The sequence below is a fragment of the Geotrypetes seraphini genome, chromosome 7 (assembly GCF_902459505.1).
Source record: "Geotrypetes seraphini chromosome 7, aGeoSer1.1, whole genome shotgun sequence".
NCBI lineage: Eukaryota > Metazoa > Chordata > Amphibia > Gymnophiona > Dermophiidae > Geotrypetes > Geotrypetes seraphini.
This window is the reverse complement of record NC_047090.1, coordinates 13,657,598-13,682,290: the sequence shown is the minus strand read 5'-3', so window position 1 is coordinate 13,682,290 and position 24,693 is coordinate 13,657,598. Positions and strand designations below refer to the sequence as shown.

The 24,693-nt window shown below is 42.7% G+C and overlaps 1 protein-coding gene across 1 annotated transcript; it reads right to left on the bottom strand.

The window, feature by feature from the left end:
• Positions 1 to 5,775: 5,775 nt before the first annotated feature.
• On the bottom strand, positions 5,776 to 23,510 carry YEATS4 (YEATS domain containing 4). Its single transcript, XM_033950984.1, has 7 exons — positions 23,224 to 23,510; positions 22,041 to 22,160; positions 20,283 to 20,349; positions 20,106 to 20,200; positions 17,171 to 17,263; positions 15,182 to 15,269; positions 5,776 to 8,790 (listed from the first exon to the last, which is right to left on the bottom strand). The coding sequence occupies exons 1-7, from the start codon at positions 23,272 to 23,274 to the stop codon at positions 8,621 to 8,623; spliced, it is 684 nt and encodes a 227-aa protein (XP_033806875.1). The 5' UTR covers positions 23,275 to 23,510; the 3' UTR covers positions 5,776 to 8,620.
• Between the last annotated feature and the right edge of the window lie 1,183 nt (positions 23,511 to 24,693).

Genomic DNA, 24,693 nt, shown 5'->3' with positions numbered 1-24,693 from the left:
TATTTAGAAATTTGTATAAGTGTTATAAAAGATACAACACTGAAAACAAGTACAACCATAAACCAAAACTCAGGATGAAAGAGTCTACCGCGTGGTTTCTTCGTGGAGACTAAATGAACCCAACAAGAAAACAGAGCAATATCCACCCCCATCCCCCCCTTCCCCAAGCACTCCAGTGTCAAAAATTCAAAATTAACTTACTGCTAACCGAGTCGAGCTCCTTTTAGGTGAAGATTCAGTATATAAGTCTAAGTTTTAGATTAGATTAAATAAAAGCAACAGGAAAAAGGAAACCAAAGTGGCAGCAAAACAGGTAATGTTCACTAGAAAATCAACAGAAAGTAATACCAATCAGGATTGCAAAAGTATATGCAGAAGAAAAATTGGCTAAACGATGTAAAAGTGAGGTGGCAAATCTCTTTCAGGTATATTGGGCAGAAGAAGAACTGCAAGAATCAATAGATTCCGATGAAAGGTCTGTGGAGAGTGACTTGGAAATGCTAAACAAATATTTCTGTTTACCGAAGAAAAGCCTGGAGAAGGACCCCAGTGAATCTCTCCATAAAGGCGGTTGTTAAATCTCAGTAAATAAACAATTGACAAAGGCTTGTAGGAATGGAGTAAATACCACACTTTTCACTGTGTCTGAATTCAAGAAAGCCTGGGATAGGCACGTGGGATCTCTTAGAGAGAGGCAGAGATAATGGTTACTGCGGATGGGCAGACTGGATGGGCCATTTGGCCTTTACCTGGACAGCCTTACTATAATTCAGTGTTTCTTAAGTCGGTCCTAGAGTATTACATTACATTACTGGCTTATATTCCGCCTGTACCTTTCAGTTCTAAGCGGATTACATCAGAACGATAACTGGACATTTCCAGGAAGAGAAATACAAATTACAATTAAGGCGTAAGGTCTAAAGCAATTTTGATGAGTAGATTCTAAGAGGGGGAGAGAGGGGAAAAGGAAGGGATTAGGACGTTTGGGTGAATTTCTTGAATAGTAGGGTCTTGATTTCTTTGCGGAAAGCCTTGAGGTCAGTTGATGCTGTCAGTAGGTTGGTGATGGAGGGGTCCAATTTAGCTGCATATGTTGCAAGTAAGTTGTCATACATCTTTTTGCGTTTAGTTCCTTTAAAAGGGGGGAAGGAGAAAGGGGATTGGGTTCTCCTCTGTCTGGTTGAGAGGTTCCTGTTTAGACGGTTGTTTAGGTGGGTGGGTGCCGTTCCGTTTAAGGTTTTGAATAACCTTAAACGGAATAGTATCCCCGTGCCAGTCAGGTTTTCAGGATATCCACAGTGAATATGCATGAAAGAAATTTGCATATAATGGAGGCAGTGTGTGCTCTATCCCTATTATAACAGGGACGATTAACGATGTTGTTTAGACATGTCTATGTTATTTGTGATAATCACATGTCTATGTTATTTGTGATAATCGGAGGGAAACAATATTTTATGTGTGTGGTATGGAAACCGCATAATTGTATGCGGTATATAAAATTTTAAATAAATAAAATAATAAATGCATATTCATTGTGGATATCCTGAAAACCTGACTGGCAAGGAGGGACTCCAGGACCGAGTTGAGAAACACTTCTATAATTTAACCCTCCCCCCCCCCTTTTTTTTATGAAGCTGCGTTAGGGTTTTTTTATCTGCAGCCACAGTGGGAAAAGCTCCGATGCTCATAGGAATTCTATGAGCATTGGAGCTTTTACCGGCACAGCAAGTGATAAAAAAAATCCTCAAGGGAAGAGGGGTTAGTTAGGAATGATTAGTAGATTATTTACTAAAATAAATCTGAATGTCTCAGAACCAAAATAAGAGAAGCTTAAAGAGATGAGGTCTGAATTACCTTGAAGCAGCCCTGTGCAAGTGAATGGTGTGTGGGTGTGTCTGCCTTTGAGTCGTCGACTACTGACCCTTAGCTGCATGCCCAGTGAGGAATCCTCCCTGTGGTGTTTCAAGACAGAGTACAGGAGTGGTTTGCTATTGCCTTCTCCCATGCCGTGTGTGGCTCTGCTATGTTGCTGCTGCTCAACATGGGGCCCTGCAGCCTACAGCACCTGGTATGCCCCAGTGATCCCCCCTCCAGCTGTTAGCCAGGCCTGATGCTGCTTAGCTTCCACTGGCAAGAGTGGGCCTACCCAGGGCAGCCAGTCCAGAGGTGCACAAATGAACCAAACAACTGGTCTATGAAAAATCAGAGCGAGCTCCAAGAACCTCCGTTCTCACAGTAAATTCACTTCTTGCTTCTGATCAATAAAGCGATTTAAAGCTCTTTTTAAATGTATCTTCTTTCAGAATATTGTTCATTCTTGTTCTTAGCAAGACTTGTAGAGCACTAGGGATGGGGTGTTTTTTTGTTTTTTTTTGCCACTATGGTCTTATTGCACCCCATTTAAATAACCCTAGAAATACAGTATCTCCTCCTCCCTTCCCATGAGAAAGGGTCAATAGCTTATGCTTCATAAAAGCATGCATTCTTTCGGCTCCTGGGTTATATCCAAACTGGCACTTTTGAGAGAAAGCTTCATTCCATCACCTTAGTGACGGACGAGCAGAGTCTAAGTCTGAATGAATGCACCCATGTGAAAGAATGAAGTTCATTTTAACATTTAAATATTAAACTACATTTTTCACTTCCATGTGAACATAATTAGGCATTCACTCCTCTGCATTTGAATTTTGTCCATTTAACAGTGAGTGTGAAATGGAGCTTTCCATAGAGGGGAGGAGGGACTAACAGTTGGGGTTTCACATTGTTCATATGGACCAGAGGTGGAAGAGCTGAAGCCCTCAGTCTACGTTTATATTTGTTTGTTCAGGGATGGTAAAATTGAAACGCTTTGTATCTGTCATTGTAACATATGGTTTACTGTACATATCTTTTATTCTTAATTTAAAAAAAGTGGGAAAAGGCCAGCTAATAATAATGCATTTTGCTCCTTAGCCAATTAATTTTATGAGACTATAGGAGCAGTGGTTCTCAACCCTGTCCTGGCCCCCCCCAGCCAGTCAGGTTTTCAAGATATCCCTAATGAATATGCATGAGAGAGATTTGCATATAATGGAAGTGACAGGTATGCAAATCTCTCTCATGCATTTTCATTAGGGATATCTTGAAAACCCGACTGGCTGTCCCCAGGACAGGGTTGAGAACCACTGCTGTAGAAGATGGCTTTGAAAAAAACAGCCTAGACCAGGGGTGTCAAAGTCCCTCCTCGAGGGCCACAATCCAGTCAGGTTTTCAGGATTTCACCAATGAATATGCAAGCTTCCAGTGCAGATGATCGAGGCAGACAGCGTGCCAGACTTTAAGAATAAATGGGATACCCATGTGGGATCCCTACGAGGGTCAAGATAAGGAAATTGGGTCATTAGGGCATAGACAGGGGGTGGGTAAGCAGAGTGGGCAGACTTAATGGGCTGTAGCCCTTTTCTGCCGTCATCTTCTATGTTTCTATGAGATCTATTTGCATGCACTGCTTTCATTGTACGTTAATAGATCTCATGCATATTCATTGGGGAAATCCTGAAAACCCGACTGGATTGCAGCCCTCAAGGAGGGACTTTGACACCCCTGGCCTAGATGCTGTTTGGGCTACCTTTAAAAGAGGCCTTGGGAGCATCCCAGTACTGTGTGACAAATACTCATATCAGTACGCCAGGGAAAAGATGTGAGCTGCACTCTCTATCCACTCAGGCTAGACCAGCGAGTGGAAGGGGTCTGCTGGACGTCAGGAATGAGCGCTAACAGCACTAGGGGATCCTCCCCTCAATCGAGGGCCACCACTTCTTCCCGTGTATTTATTCAATTCGTTTTCTAGCATATCGTCCCCAACGAGCTCAGAATGGGGTTCAGGTTTAACATACATCATTACTGTACACATTTATGATACAAGTTTTTATCTTTGACCTGGGGGCCGCCGTGTGAGCGGACTGCTGGGCATGATGGACCACTGGTCTGACCCAGCAGGGGCAATTCTTAGGTTCTTCCATGCTAGGGGCTAATGATAATAGACAGTTTACTGGTTACAATTTGCTATGGTTGTCCTTACGATGCAAGGTTTCCACTACAAGTGATACCTAATTTGACACACAGAAAGTTACAATGTATGATACAAGTGATCCTTATATGACACATACTGGTTCTGGTACCAATATACATCTCGTTGTAGGCTAGCAGTCAAGGGTCGGGGGTTAGGTGAAGAGGTATGTTTTTATTGTTTTTCTAAAGTTGAGGCATTCTTCAAGGGATCCGATTTGCAGGGGCAGTCAATTCCAGTGACTCGGTATGAAGTGGGAGTAGGACCGTCAGTTTGCAGTTGAAGGGCAGGACCAGGAGGCATTTTGAGGCATATTTCATCCTGGGAGCAGAGGGACTGGTTCGGTACATACGGAGGAAGCTTAGTCATCATGTAGGCTGGTGCCATATCATGTAAGGATTTGAACGCTAGCATCAGGCCCTTGAAGACACAACGTTTGGCTACAGGCAGCCAGTAAGCCGATGTCAGAGCTTGGGAGACAGGGTCGCTCCTATTTGCAAAATGTCCCTTTGATAAAGCCACAGTAGTGATTGTCCCATGGCAAATATACTGAAGCCCAGAAGAATTGAATGGGCTTTGGAGTATTTGCCTATGAGAATCGCTACCTCTGCTTTGTAAAAAGGGGCCTAAGTTTGAGAAGACCCAAGTAGAGGCCAACTACAACACATACAACTTGAAATAAACGTTAAGTCAGTAAGAAATGTTTTACCCTTTTTCACGTAAAAAATTTTAAACCTTAACGTCAGATAAACTTTAACTGACAAATATAATAATAATAATAATTTTTATTTTGTATACTGCCATACCCAGGGAGTTCTAGGCAGTTCACAGCAGATAGATTCAGTACAAACAGTGCAGTTGAAGTTGACAACAAAAACGAGCAAAGCAATTATAAAAAGTAACATGCTGGTTATACGTCTACAATTTAAGTGAAGGGAGCAAAAAAATACATGCAACATGTACAAAGAGAACAAAGTACAATAAGGACATGCATAAGTACATGTAGTAGTACATGCAGCAGAAAGTACATGCAGCAAAATACATGGAATAGATACAATAAGTACATGCATACAGTTTAAGAGAAGGAGAACTGCATACACGCCATAAGGAAAGAGCCTATAAGGAAAAAGTATGCAAGCCGTAATGTATTAATGTATTACACCTTTTACAAAACCATAGCACGGTTTTTAGAGCTGGCTGCGGCAGTAACAGCTACGATACTCATAGGAATTCTATGAGCGTTGGAGCTGTTACTGCCGCAGCCAGCACTAAAAACCACGCTATAGTTTTGTAGCAACACAGTGGTCAAAGCCTTATTAAGAACATAAGAGAATCCTGTTTCCAACAGTGGTCAACCCAGGTCCCAAGTACCTGGCAGAACCCCAAAGAGTAGCAATATTCCAGAGCTGAGATTGTGATGTCATAATGCCTCATTCCACCAATGCCTAAGAGCCAACCTCATCAGTGATGTCACAATGACTTGATTGTCCTATACTTGCCTCACATAAGAATTGACATACTGGGACAGATTGAAAGTCCATCAAGCTCAGTATCCTGTTTTCAACAGTAGCTTGAAAGCCATCAATGGATGTCTGTAACAGTAAAGATTCTGCTTTTCACAGCAAAACTAGTGCTGAGTGAATAATTATACAAAAAAACCCAGAAAATGCAGATTTTCAGTTGATAAACCAAGAACATTCACAGAGGCAGAAGAATCACATCAATAAGGAAAATGCAACTTTTTATTTACACACTTTTATAAAAGCAGCATGGTCACTGGGAATAAAAAAAAAATCAACAAAAACCTTATCATTTGTCAACTCTCTGAAATTGGCCCTTTTGGGAGCTGTAATTTGGCAACAAGAGCACGTAACTCCAAAAAGCACCGAGGGCACCTTTTACAAAGTGAAACCTGGCGTGGCAAATGCCAACACAGCCCCCAGGACCTAAATGAGCCGCATCGCATTTGCCATGTAAGAATTGCTACCACAGGGGGGGGGGGGGTCTAAGTTAGTCTAATCGAAAATACATCACAGAATATGTTCAACGTTTTAATGAAAGGCACAAACCATCCACGTACGAACATGCAAAGATTGAAAAGGCTGTTGCAGACACCAAAAATATAAGTTAGTTTTTATTATTAATTCTTGGCTGTTCCTTATGAAAAAAGGAGGGTTGCTCCAGACAGTTCCAGAAGTAAATCTGCAACACTGGTAGTTTAGAGGTTCTTCACAGGAGGAAAAAAAACCCCAAACTTCACCAGCAACCCACAAGGTGGAAGGATGCAGGTGCTTAAAAGTGTCTGTTCCTAGTCGAATAAGTAATGATAACCACAATCCCTTCTTTAAAAATGAAATGGGATTAAACCGAGAAAATTGCTTTGGGAAGTCTAACCCAAGACTTAGTCATGCCTGTCAGTGTAAAAATTAAGTCGTCCCCCCCCCCCCAAGAGAAAGTCTGCAGCTACCATTCTCGCCCTAAACCTGAAACATGCACCCTCCAAAGGCTCAAAAACTCCACACGTGTACACACTGGCCCCGTGACTTGCCCCTGTGTGCAAAAAACGAGATACAGACAAAGTGCCCCCGAGGCCACACTTGCACAGCCAGAGTCGCTGCAGCTCCATGTCTGCAGCCGATACACTCCCATCAGAAAAGGCAGTGGTAAAATCCTGTCTGGGCCGATCTCATAAACATGAGCAACAGGCCAGGCTCCTTCCCACTGCAGCGGACCCCAATAACCCCTCTGGCTCTGCTCAGCACCGAAACTCCAACACTTGGCCAGAGACCTCATTCCAGTCCAAACAGCTCACTCAGAACAGTGCAGAGAGATTTTTTTTTTAATCATCATCTGTTCATATTCTGCCTTTGCCTAGAAAAAAAAGGCACTTAAGCAAGCAATGGTTAAGTAGGAGATTAAATCCCATGTCAGATCTGACCTGATTCACAGCTGCAAGTTCTTACTGGTGTGCCAACATTAGCAACGGGTCAGATTCTTTCTTGTCACTTAGAAAAAATCCTGTAATCATTTGATGATCTGTGATTCACTGGCAAGACCACACAAAAACAAGACCAACCACAGACTGCTACAGGATGCTGGATTCTCATACCAGAAGTCAGAATAAAGGTAAAAACAGGACAAGCCCAGAGACTAGTGCTACTACCACAAGCAAGATGCAGGTTCCAGTCCTGGGCCTAGCTTCAGAGCATGGGATATGCTGAGGTTTGATCAAGGTGGCTGTTACCCAACACTTACCTCTATGTGCTGGAAGGACTCTAGCTAGGATTACCAGATTTTCCTTCGGGAAAATCTGGACCCATGGCCACGCCCCTAGGCCTACCCAGTTCTGCCCCCATCCCCACCCCCTCTTAACCCGTTCGTGCATCAGGACGACATCTGCACATGGCATGGATGCAACGTGATGACATCACATGTGTGCATGATGTCATGCGTTGCATTCATGGATGCTGCCCTGACGTCGGAAGCTTTTCAAAACCCGGACAAAGTGTCAGGTTTTGAAAAGCCATCTGGGACAATCTGGACGTCTAGTAACCCTAACTCTAGAGAAAACACACTCCGTGGCTCCCAACCAGAGGGGGAAGAGGGCTAATTATTGGGGGATTTTCCTCTACTTTAGGAATGAAAATTCACAACACCTACTTAAGAAAAGAGAGGCCAAATCCAATGTACTGGAAGACAAAAAGGCAGGAAAAAATAACCAGACACCAAACCACTCTACATACATACAAAAACCATTTACTTACTTGAAATGTTTTGAACAATAGTCTATTTTCCTTCCTAAATAAATCAAGAGCCCAAGACAGCACAAATCTTGCTAAGGCCAACACTTAAGGGCTGAAAAGTATTCAGTAGTGAAAGGAACTAAGATTGCAGCAGACAGGTTTATACACAAACTGAACAGGACAATGTTGTAGCATATAAATAAAACATAACAGAAAATTGTTCCTGTAAATACAAGCAGAAAGGTTAACTATAAAAAAAGGCAAAACTCAAAAGTATCACAATGTGTGAACAGTCACAAATTACTTGGAAACAAAAACAGTCTGTTTTTTTTTTTTTTAACCACCTAAAAAAAAATAATAATAATCACATTATCTGTCCATTAAACGCTATAGAAAGTCAGGATAGCGATGGCTCCTGGTTCAGCCCAAATTCCTCTCCATTATCATTTCTTGGGAGTGGGGCAGATATGCTGCTGTCGTTGCACAGGCTTGGTAATGAATTCTTTGTGGGGGCTGTGTACCACACACAGGCACTCAAATTGTCCACAACATCAAGGAATGCCAACAGAGACGAGAATCTAGCTCAAGCGCCGACCACAGCATCTTATTTTTACAGAATAGCTATGTACTAGCACGAAGAACAAATGCATGAATGGCCTGAGCAAGTGGGGGTTTCTAAAGGCGATGAAACAAATTTTCTAAACAAAGTCCACATCTCTGAACCGCTCTCATCACACACACTGGCCTGAAGAGCATTCAGCATCCAAACCCAGCTCCGTCCAAACTCCGAGGCTACTCACTTGAGGTTCTGGGTTTTAGACCTCCTTTAAATGTCTTTGGACTGATCATCCTCTTCGAGTTTCCTGATCTCACTTTTTAAGTAGTTGATCGTTTCACGGCTTGCCTTAAGTCTCTCTTTCAACTCGGCGATCTCGAAGCTGCTCTTCTTCTTTGCCGTTTCAAGCTTTTCCCTGGTCTTAACTTCAAGGTCAGCAACTGGGGAAGGCAGCAGACAGACAGCTTGAGTTATGAGAACATTTAATCAACAGCTCTACATAGCCTCAACCACCAAAATCTGCTTGAACTAGAGAGGATTCTGGCAAAAATGGTTCCCAATTTGATTTCGGAAGACAAAGAAAGAAACTGCAGACAGATGCACAAGATGCAGGCAAAGTTTATTTTAAACAAGCAGATTGTTGGGTACAGATGAACCACTTTATATAAAATACGGGACCCAGATGGTAGATTTTCTTAAGCAAAGGCTACGGCAGACCTTCTTTTAGATAATTTAGCTTGGGACAAGGTATTGGAGGCCCCCAGTGGGAAGGGTTGTTATCTCCAGAATTTATAGGTTAATGCTCTTACACGATGACCTACCAGTGCATTACTTTGCTTATTGCGCTCTTTACTTAAGATATCCATAGCCAGTAATATGGTGGAAAATGGTTACACAGTTGTTGTTTTTTTACCTGAAAGACTGCAGAGGATTAATCCTAATATACCTGATGAGTGTTGCAGAAAGTATGGCGCTCTGGGAACGTTTGAACATATTTGGTGGTCCTGTCCAAGGGTGGGTCCCTTTTGGGATATGGTATTTGATATCTTGTCTGATATATGTGGGGTGATCATGGTTAAAGAGTTGGGTTGTGTTTTTTGGAACTTGACTCCGCCTGGTGTCCCCTCCAATTCTCTCCTATTATAGCGACAGTTGTTTCAGCAGCATGGTGTCAAGATATAAGGGTATATTACAGAAAAAGATTCAGCATCTTCAACTCATTCAAAATATTGTTATTAAGGTAATCAAAGGATCTAAGAAATATGACCACGTTACTCCGTTGTTGATAAAGGCACATTGGCTCCCTATCCCCCATAGAATAACATATAAAATTGCCTTGATAACATTTAAAACACATAAAACCAATAAACCAGCATTTATAGATAAATTGATTATCCCACATGAACCGTCTAGAACAGTGTTCAACTGCCAGTCCGTGGACCGGTGCCAGTCTGCAGAAATTTTCTGCCAGCATGTCCATTGGGCAGAAGACAGAAGTGGGACGCGCACAAGGAGCCTCTGCCCACAGCTTTGTGCAATGCAGCACTCAGGGAGCCAGCCCAAAAACGCCATGTTGATCGCATCGTAGACCAGCCCAAAGATAACACCAGGGGACAGGCCAGAAGGCAAGGCACAGCATGGAGGGAGAGAGACAACAAAGGTAGGGGGAATGATTTTATTTTTTAAATTTAGTGATTGATTTACATCTGCTGTCTGTTCAGGAAGAAATGCATTTGTTTCTTTCTTTTCCTCTGGGGTTGTACTGCTTGCAGAGTCTTGCATCTTAGTTTTTGGTCCTGCATTTGCATGGGGTTATCTGTTTTCTGGTAGGAATGAATGTTGAAAAGCAGACAGTGTGCTTTGTGTAGTTTAATTTTGTGGTTAACCATTATGTGTTGTTAATACGATTATATTGTGTGTGTATATGAAAAATTAATGGAAAAAAATGGTGTTACAATTAGTACTATTATGGGGATGGGGACTGTGGTGGAGATTAGGTGGAGATGGGTGGGGTCTGGCCCACGACTTAGCCCAGTATTCTATCAGTGCCGGTCCACAAAATAATTATTTTATTTCTGCCGGTCCATAGGTGTCAAAAGATTGAAGAACACTGCTCTAATGAATCTTATTTTCTGACTTATTTTAAAAGTCTACTGCTTTGACCCTTCCTGTTGTTTCTTCCTTATTTGTCTTATTTACTATCAACAATTTGTATTTCTTTCCCCATTTTTTCCTTCTGTTCTGTCAGGTTAGTCTTATTTGTTTGTTTTGTCCCCCCCAGAAATTTTTAATTGTACTTTTTGCACATCGCTTAGAATTTTAAATAAGCGATTCATCAATTTTTTTTAAAATAATAATAATAATAATAATTTACAGTGGAACTTTGGTTTACGAGCATAGTTCGTTCCAGAAGCATGCTCGTAAACCAAATTACTCGTATATCAAAGCGAGTTTCCCCATAGAAAGTAAGGGAAACTCGCTTGATTCGTTCCCCCCCCCCCCCCCCGAGGCCAGTAGCACTGCTCTACCCCCCCCCCCACCCGAGAACCGGCATTGCTCCCCCCCGGCTCACGAAGGAGAAGCTAAGTTGCAATGTTTAGGTAAAATACAAATAAAGGATTGATTTTATTATGGTAAACTTAGGATTATGTTGTTAATCGATCTTTTGGTTTTTGTTTTATAGTTCCCCCGACCTTGAAAAAGCTAGGTGAAACGCCTCGGGAAGGAGAATGGACCTCTAACAAAAGCTAAGTTATACTATTTATATATTTATTAATGAAACAATAGTAAAAAGAAAACAAAATAACAATAAAATAATACATAATAAGAAGTAGAAAGTAGAAAAAAAACAGATGAAGTACTGGGAATTATGAAGAACTTCACCACCTGCATCTGTGTGATAAGGGTGGAAATCTGAACTCCCATGAAGTACTCTCTGTGTTGAATCTGATTGAGAATGAGCAAAGAATAATATTGATGACACATCCAGCACTATTGTATTGTTTGGATCTGTTTTAGACTCTGGAAAGCCAAGCTATGGGAGGCGGCATTGCTAAAAGCTCTACAATTTGTTTCCCCAGTTTGTGTGGCTTGGGACAAAAGATGTGGCATTTCACCACATCGAAGCAGACTCCCAAATACTCCAAACATTTGTGTCGGCTCTAGATGACTTCTTGAAGTTGACTATCCAGTCCAGGTCCTATAGGAGATCCACAACTTGTCGCACTGCCTGCATGCTCTCAAAACTTGATGGCGCTCTGATCAGCTAATCGTCCAGGTATGGGTGTACTTGTATTTCTATCCTGTGAAGGTGAACTGTGACCATTATCACCTTGGTGAAAATGTGTGCCAATCCAAAAGGTAGAGCCACAAACTGGAAATGCATTGAATGACATATAATCTCAAAATTTCCTATTGTCCAGGAAAATGGAAATATGAAGGTACACCGCCATCAGATCTACGGAGGCTAATTCCCCCAGAGCCACTGCTGCAATGATTATAACTGTCTCCATGAGGAAGCGCGGTATTCTCAGCACCAGGGTCTGTCTCCAGTCTTCAGTGCCTTTCTTGGGTACTATGAAGTGTATGGAGTATCTGCGAGAGCCCAATTTTTCTATGGGAACTGGTTCTATAGCTTGAATGTCCAATAGCATTTGCACTGTCACCTGGACCCTGGCCTCTTTTTGGCCGTCCGGCTGGCGAGCCAACGAACAGATCTGAAGGAGAGCGATAGAACTCGATCTTGTGGCCCTCTCGAATAAGATCTAGGACCCAGTGATCCGAGAAAATTTTCTCCTACTTCCTCCAGAATGCCAACAGCCTCCCGCCAACGTAAGGGAGTGCAGCTGCTGATCTGGCATCATTCTGACTTCCTGAAGGTTATGCCAACACAAAACCCCGAGGGTTGCTGGTGTCTGGAGTTGTTAAATCTGTCTGGATCCCTGATAAGATCTCCGAGTGGAGGAACCTGCAAGTACTGGCAGGAACGTCGGGAGGAATGAAAATTGCCTCTACCTCTCCCAACAGGTCAGCAAGGTCCGCTGTCTGGCAGAGATCCACCACACTGGCCATAAGGTCATCTAAACTTTTACCAAATAGTATCTGCTTGGAGTGGCTTTGGAAGCAGATTCGCCCACCCATTTCCTGATCCAGAGCATCCTGCAGACTGAAACAGCATTTGCCAAAACCTTGCTCGTGACTCCGATATCATTATAGAGCATCTGCCACATAATTCACCCCCTCCAGTACTAGCTAGGGATAGGCGTCCTCCTCCACCACAGCACTGTGCCTGAACCTGATGTGGCAGGCACATGCCATAAACAAGGCTTCTACTGCAGCTTTGATCCCCAAAGCCAGCACTTCAAATTGCCTCTTTAAGAACCACATTCACCTTGGGATCTTGGGTCTCTTTTAACATCACCCCCCCCCCCCCTTGCTAGGGAAGGAGGTACATTTAGTCACTTGAGATACTGTGGCATCCACCTTCGGCTGACTAAACAGCTGCTGAAATTCCAGATCCATAGGGTAAAATTTGAACAATTTTTTGCCACCTTCAGGGAGCCTTCCAGAGTCTTCCACTGCTCAGCGACCAGCAAAACGATGTCCAGATGCGCAGGAAAAAAGGTGGTTTGAGCATTTGTATCGCTCATGGCTGTGCACCGTGAAGTGGATGGTGCTGGGGCTGAAATTTTAACTCCATAAGCACATCCGTAATAACATGTGGGAATGGCAGCAGCCTTGAAAAGTCACTGCACCGATAGATCACCTCCCCAGTACTAAAGAACACCAGTCTTTGGGATGAGGAGGCGTTTGTAGGCTTGTATGGTGGAACATAAATGTACAATGCCGTTTTGGTTACAGGATTTTCTATCGGGATATTGTCATTGGAGGAACCAACTTCCATCTTCCACTGTGGTTGGGCAGACTAGATGGGCCATTTGACCTTTATCTGCTGTCATGTTTATATGGAAAGGGTGGTAGATGCATGGAACAGTCTCTCGGAAGAGGTGGTGGAAACAGAGACTGTCTGAATTCAAGAGGGCCTGGGACAGGCACGTGGGATTTCTCGGAGAGAGAAAGAGATAATGGTTACTGCGGATGGGCAGACTGGATGGGCCATTTGACCTTTATCTGCTGTCATGTTTCTATGTTTGCTACTCTTCGAAGCTCGTTCCAACTCCTCCTGGTCTGGGAACCATACCTTTAATCTTTACCTCATTGAGCCAGACTTACGATTTTGAATGATCTAAACCACTGTTCTTCAACCACCAGTCCGTGGACCGGTGCCAGTCCACAGAAATTTCCTGCCAGTCCACAGGGCCAGCAACTGCATCAGACCCAAAACAGTGTTCTTCAACCGCCGGTCCATGGTGCGATCGATGCGGCGTTATCTTCGAGCCAGCTCCCTCTTCCTAACTGATTCAGTGCACAAAGCCACGGGCAGTGGCTCCTACAGGCATCCTGCGCCTGAACCGGAAGCCTTCTCTCTGACATTGCAACGTCAGAGGGAAGGCTTCCAGATGAGGCACGGGACGTTCAAGGTGCAATTAGGACTATTATGGGGGCAGGGTCTGGGGTGGAAATTGGGTAGAGATGGGTGGGGTCTGGCCCACGACTTAGCCCAGTGTTCTTCTACCGCCGGTCCACGGACCGATGCCGGTCCACAGAATAATTATTTTCTTTCTGCCGGTCCATAGGTGTAAAAAGGTTGTAAAACACTGATCTAAACCAACGTCTAGGATCTTGTCATGTGTGGGTCATTTCCTTTTTTTTGGGGGGGGGGATACTAAAGCAACAAAGATGATGAAGATGGAGGCGAGGTGAAGAAACTTCTCGCATCAAAACAAATCCTCACTCGTAAAGGGAAATCTTCCAAAGCTTTAACTTCTTTCTTTTTCAAAAATTCAGACAGACAAGAATAATAAATCTTAATCTTTTTCTTTATTGTATTCTATTCTTGCTTGCCCCAACTTTAAGGCCCAACGGGACCCGTTTCGCCTCAAAAGGCTTTTTCAAGGGTACCAAGGGGAGCACTGTATAATACAAATATAAAGAATACTTTTAATACCATGATCACATGTTCCCCTTAAAACTGTGTTTTGATGGGGGGGGGGAATACTACCAATTGGTTTGTTTGGACAAAATGTTTCTATGGTCAGCTTGTAAGGCTATTAGAGTGAGGCCACAAGGACTCAGGCTCCACTCACTTTACTATCGTAACTGTTGTAGTTTTGTAGTCTATTGTTTCTATTGACCAGAAGTATCCCTTCAATAAAAACAGATTGAAACAAAGTACTAGGACACCAGAAGCATGCAACGGACCTTGAGCAGGGGTAGAAACGCCTGACGATAAGGAGCCCGATTCTAATAAACAGCACCTAACTCCTAGATGCCATTCAGCATGGTTGTCGGTCATCCACTAGGTGCTGTTTATTAGATTCACGCTTAGCAGATCTTAAGCACTGGCAGGTGTTGAATTCTTAGGCCCACTGCCATTTAGGCCAGGGTTTTTTTGGCCTAAGTAAGGTGCCTAGTGGCACCCAAGTCAAACCACGCCCAAAATCCTTTCAGAATCCACCCCCCAACCACACCTTTCTGGTAGGTGCCTTGGAGTAGACGTCTACCAGCTCATTTAATTTTTTTAATTAGCTACTTTTTAATGGCACTTTTCAATTGTCAGTGCAGGTTAAGCTAAACTTAGGTGTGCCGATCTAGGCGCCTTTTACAGAACCAGGGCTAAAAATCCCCCCTGAAATTTAGTATTCAAATACAAGATTCAAAAAACCTTGCCAGCTATAAGTTAATACAAAAATATGATTCTTCATAACTTACACTCTGTTTCATGCTTATAGGCACCTAGTGTTAACTGACGAGACGTCGTCAACAGCTGCTGCATCATGGCTGTCGGATCCTGAAAAATCTATCAACGGAAAGGGGAAAAAACAAACACATTTTATTTGCCATCCGGCAGTTTCTTCTTGCCTCTTTCGGGACTCCAGCACAATCAGAAGGTAGAGTCCCGAGAGCTCAACCAAGTCGAACCCATGGCTAGCACAGATGATACTCGAGGCCCCCACTTACCTATCATTCAGAAAACTACTAAAAACGTACCTTTTCAGCAAACACGACCCTTAATAACCCATTCACCTCACAGGACACTTACCCCACCGCTGCCCCCTTCCTCCTTCACCAGTCCCTCCCTCCCTCCCCCCACTCTCTACCTCCCCTACCTAGCTCGGTCAAACCTGCAATTTCTGTAATATTGATGTAAACCTGCCCTCTGTGCAGACAGTTAAGAATCGCTGTAACTTCACGGCTGACTGCGACAAATCACTGTAATTTATCGTAATTCGGCCTGCAATTTTCTGTCAAAAATTCTTCTAATTATGCTGTAAATCTGCTTCTAATCTTGTAAACCTACTTCTAATTTTGTTGTAAATCTGCTATTCAATGCTGTAAATCTGCTTCTAATTTTGTAAACCTACTTCTAATTTTGTTGTAAATCTGCTATTCAATGCAGATCATTTGCTAATTGATGTAAACCGCCTAGAACTCACTGGGTATGGCGCTATATAAGAATAAAGAATAATAATAATAATAATCTCAATGGGCTAGAAGGCCTGAGTTGGTCGGCCGTCAAGACTTTCTAGAAAGGTCTCATGGAGGGGAGGGGGGAGAGTCGGTAGCCTAGTGACTAGTCAGGCTGAGAGAAAAAAAGTGTGGGGGGGGGGGGAATTCTAGAAATGGTTTCCCGCTGGAAATTTTTTAATTTGATTGGGCAGGGGCAAAAGGAATGTGGTGTCATGGAGGGGGGGTATAACATAAGAACATAAGAAGTTGCCTCCGCTGAGGCAGACCAGAGGTCCATCTCGCCCAGCGGTCCGCTCCCGCGGCGGCCCATCAGGCCCATTGCCTGAGCAGTGGTCCCAGACTATCCCTTTTCCTGTTCTTTGGAGGCAGTTTTCCTTCTCTCCCTTTCCTTGAAGGTTATAAATACAAGGCAAAACAAAATCTTTTCAGTAACAGCCCCAACAGTGGAATCATCTACCTATCCATCCAAGAGAAGAAACGATACTAGAGAAATTTAAGAGTTCTCCGAAATGCTTCCTCTTTATTGACGCTTTTGGAAATTAAGATTTACAACTTTTCCAAATCTCATAGTTAACTAACAGTAAGGAATAAGCTTTTGGTTACCAGCAACCCCATCCCAGTACTTGTTCTTTTTTTTTTTTTTTTTAAATTGTAGTTCCTCCCATTTGCCCCGCCTTTCTTTTTTTTTTTTTTAGTTCAATATTTTTTATTGATTTTTTGAAAAAATATAGGAAACAGTTCAAGTACATGGTATCAAAATATAAAACAAAACATTTAGTATAACTAATATTCAGTTACATTGTGCAATGTAGAATTGAATCGTTTTAAAAGATCTAAAATACTAGGACTGTTCATGAAAAATTAGTAAAAGGAAAGATAAGAGGAAAGAGAAATTGAAGGAAGAAAAAGAAGAGGAAGAGGAAGAAGAAGAAGAAGAGAGGAGTGTCTATGAAATAGATTTAACATATGAGTCCAGGAATTTCCAGGGTGATTTACATTGTATCAAATTTTTGGAAAGTCGAATTATATTTTTCTTTTCATAAGCATATGATTCAAATTGAAATTGCCCCGCCTTTCTATTTTGTCATGTTTAAAGTCTGTCTATCATATGTTTTTATTGATGTACATCGCTTTGGAAAATGTTATATAAGCGTTTTATCAAATTTTAAATTAAAAACTTGGTTCTAGATGGCAAGGGGGCGCGAGATGTCATAAACCATCACTGCTTACCATCTCATCATAAAATTCCGATACCACTGTCTTTTTTCCCAGCATGGCATTGGTATCCGACTGAAACAGTTTCAACAAGTGATACAAAGTAACCTGTGGAGAAACGAAACTCTTGCGATAAGAAAAACCAGGAATATAATTATTTTTTAATAATTTATATTCTGCATATTCTACAATTCTATGCGGATTGCAAATTATTCAGGTACTCAAGCATATTTCCCTGTCTGTCCTGATGGGCTCCCCACTCTAGCTAATGTACCTAGGGCAATAGGGGATTAAGTGACTTGCTCAGGGTCACAAGGAGCAGTGCAGGATTCGAACCCACAACCTCAGGGTGCAGAGGCTGTAGCTCTAACCACTGCACCATACACTCTCTAAGTGTATATACCTGAGTGAGTACTTAGGACCCGTGTAATAAAGCCAGTATCAGAAAGGAACTTGTTCATTTGGCGAGTCCCTCCTTGGTGCAAGAGAAATATTCTACTGTACAACAAAGTGTCTCTCTTTTCAAATTAAGAAATTAACATAAGACAGCCCAGCAGCAGTGCTGCATACTACCATGCACAGTAGCACAAGCTTGAACCTTGTCAGGTCCTTATTCACGGCCCCCTGAACGGAGGGAGTCATGGCTATTGCTCAAGGGCAACCTTAGCTGCTGTATTTAAAGTCCATGATTGTTGGATTTCCTTTCCAAAACCAGACTAAGGGCTGGATTCTCTAATATCACCAGTAAAATCAGACAGGTTGCTGTAGCAGCTGTAAATCTAACGATTCCAAAAAGAGAAAGCATTCTCAAAACATTGCACATGCAAATGGAGATTTGCCAAATTTACATGAGATCAGTCTCTGGCGATAGCCCAGAACAGTCAATGGAAAGAGGTGTAGAAGTGCACATAAGCCCATATCATGGGCATGACTAACTGGAACGCAATACGGACACATGTCACAGACAAGCGTCACATGCAGCTGTAGCTGTTAGGTGCTCGTGTCACAAATGAGATAAAAGCCCAGCACTTTTACGGGAGTTTCCTTTTTGTCTTCACTAGAGAATGACACAGGGAGGACGGAGCTTAGGCATTGGTGGAATGAGGCATTATGACATCACAATCTGAGCTCTAGAATGTTGCTGCTTAGGATTCTAAAGTGTTTGAGGCTTGTGTAGATGAGGACGGAGTTTAGGCATTGGCGGAATGAGGCATTATGACATCACAATCTGAGCTCTAGAATGTTGCTACTTAGGATTTTAAAGAGTTTGAAGCTTGTGCAGATGAGGACGGAGCTTGCAGGAATGGGGCAGGGACAGGGAAAGAACTCATTGGGATGGGAAAAAGTTTGTTCCTGTGTCATTTTCTCGTAGTTGAAGTACAGTAGTTCAGCAGGTGATTTCCCCCCCTCCCCCCCAATAACTATTATACTACTATAACTTATGTGACTAGTGTGGGATCTTTGAGGGGGGGGGTTAATCGCCATGAGCCACAACCAGGTACATGCACCAGAGAAGCGCTTTTCATACTGGCACCCCTGGACCAGCCAGTAATTTTTGGTCATTAAAAGCTGGCACTTCTTTTGGAGAATCACCCGGAGTGCTTGTTTAAATATTAACGAGTCCATTTTACTACCATTTCAATATTCAAGACCTCGTACTACATTTGCATGGCAGAGTCGGAGGCTGCTAGGAAACTTGGAAAAGGCCATGGTGAGGTGTTCTGATAACTGGATGGTAAAATACTAGCACACTAAACCAGCTGAAATCGATTTAGTGACCATCATTACAGGCACGGTAAGTTTTGAGAATCCGGTCCTATTTACTTATTTGCTCAATTATTTAGCCCGTCCTCCCAAAGGAGCCCAGAACATGTTACAAAGTACATCCATAATATAATAGAGACAGGACAGAGATGACATAATTTACAGTTTAGACGCGACAATAAAACCTATATACTAAGCAGCATCTGGTGAGAGCAGGTGGCGTACGTGCGTTGACTGAGTGCCGTTTCTGGATTTGTGAAGAGGAAGGTTTTCACAGCCTTCCTGAAGCTCCAAAGTCCATCTAGTGTTCTAACAGATGGGAGGATGGTGTTCCATAGTCTGGGTATGAAATGCAAGTATGAGCGTTTGCAGGCTGTTTCAGTTTTGAGAGAGCGTCCAGGAGGTAGGGTCAGTCGTTTTTCTCCTTGGGACCTCGGTGATCGCTTTGGGAAGTAGATTTGTAGTTTGATTGTCATGCAGTGCGGAACTGTTTTGTGGAAGGTTTTGAAAGCGAGGATCTAAGTACACTTCTCCCTCCATATCTGCGGATTCGCTTATTTGTGATTTTTTGGCTGCTGACTCCGCCTCCAAAAATAAAAGAGTTCATCGCTTAACATTCACTCTGAAAATCGCTGCTTCCATGCTTTCTCCCACAAAATCACTGCTTCCCTGCTTCCCATTGTGCACTGAGAAAAACGCTGCTTCCCAGCATCCATAGAGAGAAAGGCTTCTTCCCAGCATGCATGGAGAAAATCGCTGGGAATCGCTGCTTGCCTGCTCCAAGCCCTTAATTCTTTGGGAATCGTTGGGTATTCCAGTATTGACTTTTTTTTTGCCCTAAGATTATGACTGTACAGGTATTGTTGTATAATAAAAATTTGTGAATTTCAATAGTAGTAATAGTGCCTTATTTCAAAAACCACAAACAACAGTAGAAAAGGTATTCACGGTTTCAATAATAAAAAACTGCGGCATTTTCTAAAAACCACGAACATATAAAAAGTTATTTGTGGTTTTTCCATATTCGCACCTATGGTCCGCCCGCATCCCCCGCGAATATGGAGGGAGAAGTGTATACTAATTAGGATTCCCTCCCCCACCCCCCAAACTATGTGTAAATGAAGGCAGGACCCCAATCCTGGCACCAACTGAGTTACAAATACAAAAGAGACAGAAAACTACTTACAGGTCTTTCATTTGGATCAATGAAGAATATTTTGATAATTATTTCAAATTCACCCCAACCAGTTTCTGTGATTTCATAAGGTGGTTTCGTAACAACTGGAAAACATAAGAGGCTATAATTAGGACACATCAACGCCTAAACAAGAAGGAAAAGATTCCAGTGCCTATTTAAGCTTACCTCTTAAAGGATTTCCATAGCTTTCATGTAGTTTAAACTGGATTTTCTTCACATATGCAGAAATATCCTGAAATGCACCAACCAAAGTTTCAGATCATCTCTACAGGACACAACTATAGTCTCTTCCTATCTTAATCCTGGATCTCCCTTAAAATCAGTGGTCTCAAACTCAAACCCTTTGCAGGGCCACATTTTGGATTTGTAGGTATTTGGAGGGCCTCAGAAAAAATAGTTGATGTCTTAGTAAAGAAATGACAGTTTTGCATGAGGTAAAACTCCTAGATTATAAATCTCTCCTTTAACAGTTAAAGGAAAGATTTATAAACTATAAAGAGTTTTACCTCATGCAAAATTGTCATTTCTTTAATAAGACTATAACTATTTTTTCTGCGGCCTCACAGTTAAAGTTTAACATCTTTCCTTTCTCAAAACTAACATATTGCCATCACTATATTGAAAATAAAATCATTTTCTCTACCTTTGTTGCCTGGTGACTTCATTTTTCTGTGCTTTTAACTATGTTTCCAGGGCTTTCTTGTCCTTTGACTGTTTTTCTCTTCTGCCTTGCATCCATCTTTTTTTGTCACTTTCTGCCTTGTACTTTCTACCTTGCATCCATCTTTGGCATTAACATTCAGGTTTTCCATTTTTCTGCTTTCTTCTCAAAATCTACTTTTCCATGTCTTACCTTCCCTTCCAATCTCTCACCTTCCCTCCCTATTTCCACAGTCTGACATCTCTCTCCTTCCTTTCTCGCCCTCTCTCCTTCCTTCCTTCCTTTCCCCTGGTCTGACATCTGTCTCCTTCCCTCCCCCTCCATGGTCTAGTATCGCCTTTTCTTTCCCTCCCTCGGACTTAGCATCTCTCATTCCTCTCCTCTCGTTTTCCTTCTCCCTCCTTCCCTCTCTCCCCCCCAATTGAATGCAGCAGCAGCATTTCCTTCCCCCCTTCCCTGTGCAGCAGCAGCATTTCTCTTCCTCCCTTCCCTGGACACGATGCCGAGTGTCGGCTCCCTTGCTGAAGTCTTTTTTTCATTCAAAGCCATGGGTGGCAGCTCCTCAAGCAATGCGTACCTGCATCAAAAACCTTCCACATCCATGACATCAGAGAGGCTTCTGACGCAGGCGCGCATTGCACGAGGAGGCGCTACCCGCGGCTTTGAACGGAAAAAAAGACTGCAACAAGGGAGTCGACACTCAATCACATCCAGACCGCAGGCTGCAGAAAAGTACCTGGGGGGCCGCATGCAGCACACAGGCCACGAGTTTGAGACTTCTGCCTTAAATGTAATGAGATTTTCCAAATCAGCAATATCGCCTCAAGAACGAAACAAAAGGGCTTTACTGAAATAAGCATATTATATCTTCAGTTAGGGGGAAAATGGGTTAAGATCACCCAAGAGGCCTATTATTTGAAAGACAGTGAAATGGACAGTCTGAATAGGCTATATTATCCTTACCAGCTGTCAAATTCTGTTATTTGTGTGCACCATCTCTCTGTATCAATTAATTATGTACTTTAAGATAATCAAATTGTTTTAATTGTCTCAAAATCAGCATGCTTTGAGAGTGTCTCAATCTGCCTTTGTCCTCCGGATTTACACCGAGACAGCAGATACAACTGACTGGGTAAAAGTTGAATCCTCAAAGTGAGACAAACTAGATCTGGCAACGCTGGAAGAACCATCTTTTACCTAGTTCCCATCACAACAAACCACAAGTATGGGTGTTACAGTGCTGATAATAAATATTTATTTACCTCATTTCTGTAAGGCTTAACATACACAGTCCACTGGTGAGTATGTCCATCCTCTTCTCTCTTCTTTCCAAAATACCTAGCAACATTGCCGTAGACTATAGGCTTCACAAGAGTAACTCCCTGGAGAGAGAGAAAAGCATCAATAAAGTCACTAGTGTTAAGCAGAAATATAAACCCCAATATGTAAGATGAAAAGCAGTGCGGCAACGAGGTTGGCTTCATTATTAACTGAATAATTACGTTTTCACAATGCTAAACGTTTACATTTTCAAGCTTCACAAAGTTCCTGCCAGAGAGCTGCACCCCCTATAACTAATATGACTGAAGGGGTCACTGTTGTGCCGAGGTTCATCGGAACTGCACGCAGCCATTGCAAGGAGACAACAAGCAAATAATCACATTTGGGTTTTGTATTTTTCGTACAGGCTAATGCAAGCACAGTCAACCTGTTCCTTTAAAGCAGGGGTGTCAAAGTCCCTCCTCGAGGGCCGCAATCCAGTCGGGTTTTCAGGATTTCCCCCAATGAATATGCATGAGATCTTTAGCATACAATGAAAGCAGCTTTAAAGCCAAATGCGAATAAGATCAATATTCTTTTTAAGTCACTAACTCCAACAATGCCATAACAAAAATCAACTTATAGACCGCATAACCACAAAGATCTAGGCGGTTTATCAAAAAATTAATCTAGTTCACAATAAGAATCTGAGGGCTATATATAGTTAGCTAAAAATCTAGAGACTAAATAAGTCTTCCAGGGTCAGCTCTGCAAATCCCTTTAGAACAAGGGTGTCAAAGTCCCTCCTTTAGGGCTGCAATCCAGTCGGGTTTTCAGGATTTCCCAACTGAATAAGCATGCAGTGCATGCAAATAGATCTTATGCATATTCATTGGGGAAATCCTGAAAACCCGACTGGATTGCGGCCCTCGAGGAGGGACTTTGACACCCCTGCTTTAAGAGAAGGCAATCAAGTCCCCTCCCCACCCCACCCAAAAAAAACCCCCAACCCAAACAACATAATTCAGTGTCTCTGGGAATCAAGCTTTATGCATCAGATCTCAAGACTAGAGCCAAAGTGAAGCTTTCTAAAGCCCAGCCCAAGAAGGTGCATTGGGCTGATTCTTCGATGCAGCCCTTCCATGGGGGGGTCCGAGTTGCAAGGGATTGCAGGGAGCCACCGACCTTCACCCTCCCTCCAGAGTCAGGCCCGAACTCCGCCATCCTCTTGAACATATTGCACGGGAGGAGCCACGAGGGGGGGAGGGGAGAGCAGCCGGCAGCCCAGCCCCCAACCGCGGCCCGTGCACCTCACGCGGACAGGCCCCTCATGCTGCAGGAGGGAGACGCAGAACCCGAGAGCCGTCGCGCAAAACCGCCACGTCCGACAATAAAGAAAGTCATTAAATGCAATTTAAAAGGGAGAGAGAGGATGGGGGGACGGCGCATGCGCGACGCTTCAGCTCGCTGTTCCGCGCAAGCGCGCACCGGGCGGAGGCAGCCGTCCTCTGATAGGACTGCGCAGACGCACTCCGCGGGCTACAAGGGTGGGGGAGGGGGGACTCGCGCAGGCGCACCGCCAAAGATGTCGAGTTACCCCGTTCCAGGCTGCAACTTTTGGACAGTCCTGGATTTATGACCGCCCCATTGTGTGGCACTGATTTCTTTTTTTTAAGTTCAAACTTTTTATTGAATTATTTTCAAGTTTACATAAGGAAACAAACATAAATCCATTGTATCAAAATATAACAATACAAGATATGTCTATTACAGGTACAATATAATAAGGACCTCAAGTTACCATACAGACCGGATTAAAGAGAAGAAAAGACAAATAAATAAATAAAAGACAAAGTAAATAAAATAAAGTAAAAAGTAAAATAAAATATATAATAAAATAAGTGAGAGCAGGAAAAAGGAAAAAATGGGAAAATGAGAACAAAGAGGAGCTATGATATGGTTTCAGAAGCAACCTTATGGAACCTGTCAAGAAATTTCCAAGGTGAAGTAAACTTAGTGCATGGCGCGGTGGAAATATATCGTTTTTCAATTACATATTGTTCATGTCTATTATACATACACAAGGAGTTCCACCAAAAAGTATAATCCAAATGGGAGGCTGATTTCCAATTTCTAAGAACATGCATTAGGGCAATGACAAACATGGCATCAATCAATTTTGAAGGACAATCCATATTGGTGAAACAAGGATGTTGAGAGCGAAGCATAATAATATCAAGTGAAATATCAGAGTGACTAGAAGTAATATTTTTGATAGTCGTCCAGACACTAGACCAAAAAGGACGTATTTGTGGACATTGAAATAGCATATGGCTCAAGGATCCGTCCGAATTCTGGCAATGCCAACAAGAAGGATCCGGTCTCAGTTTAGCTTTCCACATTCGATGAGGTGACCATAGGGCTTGCCACATAACAAAGTACATCGATTGAGATATTCTTGATGACATTAATGGTCGATTAGTTTTAGTCCAATAAGTGTTCCAATTAATATCAGTGAATGAGGAAGACAACATCTGTTGCCAGTGACTCATATCTCGTGGTGAGAAAGTATATTTGTGATCTCTCATAATTTTGTAAAACACTGATATCGCTTTACCTTGAGAAAGGACTAATTCACTCCAAGATAGGAAAGAA